This window comes from Carassius carassius, chromosome 14, assembly GCF_963082965.1.
Source record: "Carassius carassius chromosome 14, fCarCar2.1, whole genome shotgun sequence".
NCBI classification, from domain to species: Eukaryota; Metazoa; Chordata; class Actinopteri; order Cypriniformes; family Cyprinidae; genus Carassius; species Carassius carassius.
In genome coordinates, this window is record NC_081768.1 from 4,590,231 (window position 1) to 4,600,879 (window position 10,649).

At 36.8% G+C, this 10,649-nt stretch overlaps 1 protein-coding gene across 1 annotated transcript in view; it reads left to right on the top strand.

The window, feature by feature from the left end:
* Positions 1-10,649, top strand: part of LOC132156757 (MAM domain-containing glycosylphosphatidylinositol anchor protein 1-like) — a 270,738-nt gene that overhangs the window by 192,647 nt on the left and 67,442 nt on the right. Inside the window, exon 7 of the mRNA XM_059565763.1 lies at positions 9,318-9,587. Coding sequence (XP_059421746.1) covers positions 9,318-9,587 — 270 coding nt within the window. The remainder of the gene's footprint in view (positions 1-9,317; positions 9,588-10,649) is intronic.

Below are 10,649 nucleotides of genomic sequence, written 5' to 3' on the forward strand. Positions count from 1 at the left end.
AAACCTGTTCTTGACAAGTATTTTGTCTAGTTAAAATATATAAACATGCTTTAAACAAGATTAATTTACTTGTGAAGCAACACCGCGTAGGATATTAAGGCTTGTTTGTAGACAATATATCTTTGTCAATATAATATTTGTGTTTTGTCTTAATGCACTGGAAGAGTTCTTCTCCTTATTTAAGTATAAATATGTTAGAGCAAGTAAAAAAAATAAAAAATAGAAAGACAAAATACAATTATTTTCAATATATGGTGTTGGAAAGAAGAATGAATATATTATGCAGTGTTGCATCTGAAGTAAAATATATTTTATTGAAAAACAAGTCAAATAAAATGAATAAAAAAGGCAGTTTAACACTTTTATTGATTGGATCATTTGGACAAAAATTTTAAGAAATGTTGCTTATTACTGCTAACTACATCCTATGCGACTCATATTTAATCAGACTGGAATTTTTTTTATACATTTTTGCACAAAAATAACTTTTTATTGCTGCATCTCATGCATTATTTTCTTTTTTAAAAAGTAGGAGGCATTTTAAAATGTATACTTTTCTGTTTTTAGTATGTAGTTAGTATCCATTATGGACATTAATATCATACCGATATCAGTGCTCTTGCCAGAGTTGTGGTGCTCATGTGGGTTTGAGTCTAGTAATGTTCTCCTCTCATTTCCTTTCTCTGCTCAGTCACTTTCTCTTCCCTCTAAAATAGTGCTTTTTATCTAGGGATAACCAATGGGTCTGTCTGATCTGTTGAGAAACAATGACCACTGTCCTTTATACGACATGGATCTCTTCCATATGCATATGCAAGAGCACAACTGTGACTTTTCTATAGCAAAGCAGATTTGAAAGCATGCCGTATGCATAACAGAGAGCGGCTGAGAGGAGATGTGTCTGATATTGATCAGTCTGTGTCTCGCTACACACACCTGCCGTCCCTTACCATCAATGCACGGCACTAATACACCATCAGGTGTAATGAGGATGAATGGGCTCCGTGTGTGTGATGTACAAACTCATTTCCCCTTGGGAGAGGACATTTGCCCGGTTAAAGGGACAGCTCACCCAAAGTTACATTTCTGTCATCATGTTCTTACCATAATGCCATTCCAGTCTTTGCATAATTTTTATTTTTTTTTGTATTCCCTCCTTAGAATTTTAATACAGTGACCATGGCCCCAATGCTCAATAAAAGACAAAAACACACCATAAATAAACCATAATAGTAATCCACATGACATATTTGTAAGTCTTCTGAAGCCAAAAGAAAGTATGTAGAAACTGGTGCTAACTACTGAAAAAGTTCCCTTCTCTTAAATCTCTTATTAATTTAGCATATTTAAACTGGTGAGCCATGTTTGATATTTTATTTTATTTTATTTTATTTTATGAGACAGTTATCTTGACAGTTTTAGTTATTTTAAACTGCCCTTTAGTTAAAAAGAGTAAAAACATAATTGCAAACACACACACACACACACACACACACACACACACACACATATATATATTTATATAAATATATACACTTCTGTAGTAAATAAATACAAAGGTGAAACTCATGGACAAATCCACATAGGCTGATACATGTTTACACAAACAAAATCATTTTCTGACTTTGATAAAAGGGCAAACAACACACACACACACACACACACACACACACACACACACACACACACACACACACACACACACACACACAAACACAATCATACACAGATTTATCAGACAAAAAAAAAAAAAAATATCAGTAGGTTTATTGCCATGCAGTTACGATTTATTTAACAGCTCTAATTGAGACAGGCATCATTAAATCAGACAGGATAAATTGCTTTAATTATGTTATTGTCGTGTCTAACATTGCTGAGTACTAATTACTTTTTATCTGTTGTCATGGCAGCACGGCTCTGATAGCCTTGTTAATCTGCCATGCTTTTGCTTTACTTCGTTTTTTTTTTTTTTTTTTTTTTTTGGTGGTGAAGCCATCAGTGATTGACGCATGTGATTGGCGCATGTGACACTGAAGTGAATGAACAATCCTCAAAGTGACATCCTTCACACAAGACAGAGAATGTCTTCCAAGAAGAGAAGGTTTTGCCCTGTTTTTTACACCGAAATCCTTTAATAGAATCTTTCTAGGATAAACTCAGTGACTGATATACGAAAGCCACAGGCGCTGAAAGGTTCATGTTGCCTGCTTTGTTTTCTGAGTTATGTCTTTGAGATAATCAGTACTTATTACTTTTGGATGGAGAATCCAATAAAGAGCACATCATTATTTTATCAGTCTGTCTGGAAGAAAGTTGTGTTTACTGAACTGATACAGTAAGCTGAAGGAAAGTTTGACAGGTTAGCAGCATCAAAGCGAAAGATACTCTGAATTTTTATTGAAACACTAACTAGAAGGTAACAAGATATTCCTGAGTACAGCAATATATTCTGCCTTGTTCTACAGTGTCCGTGAAATAATCTGCACTTATTTCTTATGGACAGATATAGATATGAATCAAAAATTTGTACACATTTTTGGCTTGCTTTCTGTGCTTTCAGCCATTCACTGAGAGTGAATAATGAGTTTAGATAGCACTGTGACTTACCAGACATGTCTCCACTATTTTTAATTCTGTTTTTGAGATGCAATTCTAATGAATGATCAATTGTGAGCTCTGGAGTCAAAAAGTAATGTTTGATCCAGATGTATGGTGGGATTGCTTGCATAGCTTGCACAGTTTTAGACAGAATCACCCTTACATGGCACATAAAATCGAAACGCACTGTGGTTTGGTTGTTTAAATAATGTAAGCAACCTTAGAATCAGGAGTATTTCTTTATTAAGTCGTTTTAACACCATTTGCCAGCTTCTAACCATTTTAGAATAGATTCCTACAACTTGATAGTCTCCAGTAGAATCTACCAGTTTCTTTCGGAGGAGAGAATCAGTTTCTCATTCTTCTCTATAAAAGTGGTTTGATGATATTAAAGTCAGGTGATTTGTCTGGCTAGGGCAGGTATTAAAGTTGATCTTGGTGCTCTAGCTGTCCAGGCTTTATAATCATGACTCCATTTTTTTTCACATTTTAGCACTGGCATCTGTGATGAAAGTTTTAGCAGTCGAGGTTCTTTCATGGATGTTGGCTTTGTGAAGCTCTCTGTGGTCGGTTTTTGTGGAAACAGGCGCTTCAAGGTAAATATTGAAGTTTGCTGTCAATTTGCAGCAGTAGTTCTGTGTTGTTTCAACACAATCCCTCTCAGTGTTTTAGTTTTCACCCTCTTTTCTTTTTCACTGATGAACTCTTGCCATCCTTTGTTTACACTGACATTAGACTGTCGTTCTTAAAACACTATAAACGGTTGGAAAGTTGGTAGCTAAACGTTGATGATACACATTGAAATTCATAGCATTTTTTTTTCTCTCCATATAATCGAAGTCAGTGGCAACCGTCAGCTCTGTGGCGATCAACATTCTTCTAAATATATTTTTTCTATATTTCACAGTAGAAAGAAGTTATTTAGAAATTAGTTAAACATGAGTAAATGGAGGCAGAATTTACGTTTTTGGGTGAACTTATTTCTTTATGGTAACATGAAATCTGGCATGAGTGCCTGTACCGACCACTGTTGAACACAGCTTATACTACACTGAAAGACAAACTCGAGAATAAAGACAATGAAAATATAATCACAACGTTTGTTTTTGCACTAAAACCTTGTGTTAACTCCTGTTGTAATGGGTGTTGACATTATTTTGTCCAAGCCCTGTATGTTAACAATGCTTTTCAGTATTGAAGCAAATAAATGTATTTTTATAATTAAGACATCAGCTCTGTGTCTGCCGTCTTGGTTGCAGTTTTCCCACTGATCTTGTGCATTCGCCCCAAAACCTTTATGCAAGGGCTCTTTGGAAACAAAACAAGATCTCAGATGGCAACATATTTCACTTTCTAGCTTATCCTAAGTTAATGCCTGGCCCTTCATTTCTTTTAACTGAAATCTATTACTCTCTCTGATGTGTTTGTGGAGCACAGAAGTGCAGCGGTTTGTTAAAGCGGTGTAAACTCTATAAAACACATCAGTCCCATTATCGAGAGACAACAGTGGACTGATGCTGTGCCGTCCCACTCATACCGTTCTGGGAAATTGAAGTGATAAATTCTTTCCTCCTCAGACTCTCTTTTTCCCTCTTTCTCCATCTCTGTTTCAGTCCCTGTGATCTCTCTGTTATTTGTAGAACAAATACGATTGTTGTATGTACTGTAGCTGAGAGCTTGTAAAGCTGGTGGCAGTACAGAAGCCCAGATCCCCTCCAGTCTGGTGCTGGAGTCCATCAGGATCAACTTAGATTTCAGCAGATGTAAGTCACAAGAGCTTAGTGAAGAGATCAGAGCAGTTTGGGTCAGTTTGTGCTTTCTGTCTTTTTTATTATTATTTATTTAAATTCTAATACCAATAGAAATAATATTTTTTTATGCTTATGTCTTTTTAATACAATTTAGATTTTGGAGTGAAATATGGCCCTGAAATGTTCTCGACAGGTTACGTGAGATTCACCCTGTGAGAACTATCTCCTATTTTTGGGATTACGCTGGATTGTACTGCTTGTGGGACATAAAATTTAAACCACTTTTGGATGATTGAATGTAGGTCTGAGTCATATTATATTTGCATCTCTTCCTCTCTAAAGGGTTAGTATATTTTAATCTCTGGTTGCATAAAGGAATAATAATAAAAGACTGCACTGTGGGAAGTCTTTTTCTTGTTCTGTATTTTCTTAAAAATCGAAATATCCATCAAATGTTCCATTTACTTGAGAAGAAAAAACAGTGATATTCATTTTGTTGGATTGCATTTTTTTTAAAAACACATTCAAAACTGTTTTCTATAAAAACAAAACTTTATATTGTACCCAGTTTGGCGTCTAAATCTCGTTTTAAGGGTGTTTCGATATTTTTTAATGCCCCGCATTTTTTAACTGGATGACAAGCCAAAAATATTGATTAATATGACTTTAGTAATGATTCTAGTCATTTCATGATAATTGAAGATATTTTTAATCACTTCTGATGCTCTTTTATAAACTTTTTGGATCAGTTTTAATTGGTCTAATAGACAAAGAATGAGATTTTTTTTTTTTTTTGGCATTTTATGTGGGGTGTTTTACAAGTCTATTCAGAGCTCAAATATTGCCAATGACAATTAATTTGTAGGTAGATGAAAAGCACATTGGCAGGTTTTCTGCTTCCTAATTTCAGTCATTTATTTTTAACTAATGAGTTTATGGTGCTTAGCAGCAGTCTGGTCTTGTTCAGATACAGTATGACAGTTCTAGACTGCAGAGATAATGAACACAGATGGAACTGATGCCATTCAGACAGACTGCGATGTTCTTCGTGACATGGGGCTGATGTAGGGTGTGCAGGTTCGAATCTGTCCTGCGTCATGTCCTCATGTAGTTTCCGTGTTTCTCCTTTACTTAATGACATAAAACAGATTGAGATACTGTATTCTAATCCCATGAGTTTTTGTGCTAGTGTTCGACACACTTTGCAGCTGTCTGTGTAAAACAAGTGTTTTACTGTGTTTTACTCTTGTAAAACAAGATATTTATTCATTGACAGTCACCCTGATGAGTATATTGCACCAAGTCTAATGCATTTACTTATTTTCTTTAAAAGTATATAAACATACACAAAACAGCTATTGAGTTATTATGTTTTTGATTGTTTTATTAGATGAACAGTATGTGCACTGTAATAATAGGCATAAGGATAAAGTGCTTTTTTTAATGTGTGATTCTGACTGTGAAATTCATTTCTAGCTTAATGATCATGTGTTCAGTCATGTAGAGAGGAAAATGCAGCATCTACGGTCATGTTCTTGAAATATCTCTCTTTTGTGAAAGAAAAGAAACTTAAGATGTGACTGTTTATACAGCAAAGCATACCCAGTTATTAAGAGCAGCAGCAGCCTGCTTGGTTTCTTTTAAAAACAATATACTTCCTATTGTTAATTTTAGTTCCGTACATTATTTTATAACACAAATTTACTTAAGTTAACAAAGAAAGATTACAATGTTTATTAAAAGCTAGCCTGTTTAGGTGCCAGGTCTATGTGTTCTTAAATATTTTAGCTTAAATATTAAAGGTTTTCAGATAGGAGTTTAGTACTCTCATTTTAACACGTCTGACTGTATTTAAATCCATTCTACGTCATTCTGCACAATTTTCCCACAATCAGAATAAAAATGCGTATTACATACTGTATGTATATATATATATATATATATATATATATACAGTGGCGGTTTCTCCATTAGGGCGATTGCGTCGCGAAACCGCCACTGTATATACAGTACAGACCAAAAGTTTGGACACACCTTCTCATTCAAAGAGTTTTCTTTATTTTCATATCTATATATATATACAGCGTTTTGTGTAATACCGCCCCTTTTGGGGCGATTTCTTTCAAACTGAGATTCGCCCCGAGTGCTCTTATAGACTTCCATTCAAAGATAATTTTTTTTTTAACTGCAGGCACTGGAATGCAATCTCAATGAGTTCTGGGAGGGCTAGCCCTAACGTGCTTTCGTCATCGTGCGTAACCTTAACTTGTGCAACGACTGGTGGGAAAAGTGACATCCAATAACATTTAAAAACTATTTTGAATTCAACAAGAAAAAAAAAATTAAAAACTACTTTAATATCTTTATCAAATGTGAAAAAAACAGGGAGACGGGGTCAGCTGAACTTGATCGACATCACGGCGTACGTTACCTTAGTGCAGATTAATTCTATCGTTTCATTGAAAGAAATGCCATTCATTTGTAATAGCAATAAGGATAAATTTGCAATTAAAGAATTAGGACAACCAAGACCAAATTTAAACATCAAACAAGTATCTACAAAACGAGGATTTTCGAGGACGTGGTATGAACGGAGAAAAAGGTTAATAGGCTGCGAAGTAATTTAGCTGACGTTTTATTCTGCTAATTTACTGCTGCATTTTGTTCCATCACGAGAGTGTGACGGACATCGCATGGACAACTACAGGTGTCACCGAAAATCATCTCTTGGAGAAGGTGAAAAAACACGAAATATGGACAGTAGGGAGCAGTGTAATATAAGTGAGTAATTTAAGCAAGCCATGTAATGTAAGTGAGGAATTTTATATAAATGAGAAGTGTAATATAAGTGTCTTCAATTATTTCTTATTAAACTGAAATCGAAGTAAAAAAAAATTAGGGAAAAACCACATCCTGGTGTCAGTCTTCATTTGCTGCTGAATTGTTTTAACACACATATAGAAACACAAGGAGAACAAGAGATTGATTCCTAATGTCAGTTTAAAGGGTTAGTTCACCCAGATAGCAAATTTATGTAATTAATAACTTACCCTCATGTTGTTTCAAACCCGTAAAACCTCTTTATTCAGCATTGTCTTCTCTTCCGTGTCTGTTGTGAGAGAGAGTTCAAAAAAAAGCAGCTGGATATCCGGTTCGCGAACGAATCATTCAGTTCACCAAATCGAACTGAATCGTTTTAAATGGTTCGCATCTCTAATACGCATTAATCCACAAATGACTTAAGCTGTTAACTTTTTTAATGTGGCTGACACTCCCTCTGAGTTCAAACAAACCAATATCCCAGAGTAATTCATGTACTCAAACAGTACACTGACTGAACTGCTGTGAAGAGAGAACTGAAGATGAACACCGAGCTGAGCCAGATAGCAAACAATAGACTGACTCGTTCACGAGTGAAGAACCGGTTGCATCGGTTTTCGGATCACCAGTAGTTCTTTCGGACAGTTCGATTCAATAAACCTGTTGAAGAAAACGGTTCACCGGTTCTTTTGCGCTTGACGTATAATGACGTCATTTGCGATGATTGCCCTTGATTCAAGCCTTGGTTTACCCGCGCTCATAACACTAGCACAGAATCAGTTCAGAATCAATCACCAAAAGAATCAGTTCAGTTCAGACGCCCTGTGTGTCGGTCTGCTTCACGCTGAATCACACATGCGCAGTATCATCAGCTCCTCGGAACAGAAACGATTCTTGACTCGTGAATGAGTCAATGTTTTGTTCGTTATCTGGCTCGGCTCGGTGTTCATCTTCAGTTCTCTCTTCACAGCAGTTCAGTAAGTGTACTGTTTGAGTAAATGAATTACTCCGGGATATTGGTCTGTTTGAACTCAGAGGGAGTGTCAGCCACATTTAAAAAGTTAACAGCTTAAGTCATTTGTGGATTAATGCGTATTAGAGATGCGAACCGTTTAAAACGATTCAGTTCGATTTGGTGAACTGAATGATTCGTTCGCGAACCGGATATCCAGACTGCTTTGATTTGAACTCTCACAACAGACACGGAAGAGAAGACAATGCTGAATAAAGTCGTCGTTTTTGCTATTTTTGGACCAAAATGTATTTTCGATGCTTCAAAAAATTCTAACTGACCCTCTGATTTCACATGGACTACTTTGATGATGTTTTTCTTACCTTTCTGGACATGGACAGTATACCGTACACACAGCTTCAATGGAGGGACTGAGAGCTCTCAGACTAAATCTAACATTTATTTTAATTAAACTGTGTTCCAAAGATAAACAGAGGTCTTACGGGTTTGAAACAACATGAGGGTAAGTTATTAATTACATAAATTTGCTATCTGGGTGAACTAACCCTTTAATTTTAATTACTATAGTAGTTCAGTTCCCTTTACATCTTTAACTAGCCATTAATTTATCAATTGAATGGGTGACCTAACCTCATTAATCGAGCAACCCCCCCCCCCCCCCTCCCCCGAGAGAATTGGCAGGAGCCGCCACTGTGTGTGTATATATATATATATATATATATATATATATATATATATGTATATATATATATATATATATATATATATATATATATATATATATATATATATATATATATATATATATATATATATTATTGCAGTGGAAATCTGCCAGAAAAATGTCTATGTCCAAAGGAAATGTCCAAGGTTTGAGGTTAAATGATCAGCGATTGCTGAGGCCAGATCAACTGACAGGACACTTTGGCTTTAAAAAAGGGAATCGTTGAAGGAGATACTGTAAATTGTCTGCCAAGAGTCTTGAGTTATGTGTCATGCTAAGAATAGCTGTTAGTTCTTTACCCAGAAGCAGTGAAGAGGTGATTTCTCATGAAAGGTTTTTATTGATCAATGGTACTATTGACCCTGTCATCAAAAAACTTTTAGCTTCACGTGTTCACACGTTGCTTTACCCACCAGCTTTAAATGATGCATACTTTTATTTACTCTCCCAGCACCCCCTGCTTTAAAGCTGTCTGTGAATGAGACGTACGTGGTGGACCCAGGCCAAGATGTCACGCTGTCGTGTGAGGTAACGGCGGGCTTCCCCACACCTACGGTCAGCTGGTCACGGTACCCTGGATCCCTCCCTCAGCGGTCCATGATCCGAGGTGGGTCCCTTACTCTTCGATCCGTCACTCCCGCTGATGCCGGCATCTACAACTGCACAGCCTTCAATAATGTGGGAAACCCTGCGAGAAGAACCGTCAACCTCATTGTGAGAAGTAAGTGTACACGCTTTTACACATGTACTGACATTTCAATTTTATTGTAAGGAAGTAGAATCCAAATACACTGGAAATTCATGCCAGAACAGCAAAGTTTGTCAGGACATGCTGTGAAGGATGGATGGATGGACAGATGAACAGATTGGAAAGATAGATGGATAGACATAAAGATGGGTGGATGAACGGACAGACAGACAGACAGATAGATGGATGGATGGATGGATGGATGGATGGATAGACAGACAGACAGACAGACAGACAGACATAAAGGTGGATGGGTGGATGGATGGATGGACGGACGGACGGACAGACAGATGGAGTTAAAAATTAGCCATATCAGTTCTGAATTTTACGCAACCCTGGTTTGAAATCAGTCTTCATTTCTGCAGTTCTGTTGGGTGGCACAGAAATCACATCACCGTTAATGGCTAAATTATATTAGTTACATCTCAAGCCATCAGATTCAATTTAAGTTTACATATCCCCCTGACCACTTGATTGACATGCATTTGAATGAGTTATGACTTTCTGTCTGTCCCGCGCTTAGCTCAAAAATTGCAGAGCCAGATTTCTTCATATGTATGTGTGGGAGCGTGTGTTTATGTGGCGTGAGCGTGAGTTAGCGGTTGAACTGTAATTAGCTCTCTTGGCAGTGTGTGATCGTGTTAAACTCCTCAAGCAGAGAGGGTGATTCAGGAACGGCTGCCATAACGCCTGCCGTTTATCTGGGCCTGGAGCTATTCTTAGCCTCTTTAATCATTTTTATTTACTCCAATTAATTTGAGAGGAATGGAAGTAATTAGCAGTAGAAACGTCTTATTTCGGAATGCAAGCTGGATCCGTCTCTATTGACAGTAATGAGCTCGCTTTGTGTCAAATGCACACGCAGGTGCCACGGACGCCTGAGCGCAGCCAATCATCCAGGTAAGGCAGCCGTCTGTTGAAATGCAGGGCGCTGAACATATGGTGCTAAACTTTCCGTTTCCACCTGCAGGGTCGTTTTTCATACTGTCAGAGCATAAACACACGGCTAAGCTGTTATAGTTATGAATTGTGCTT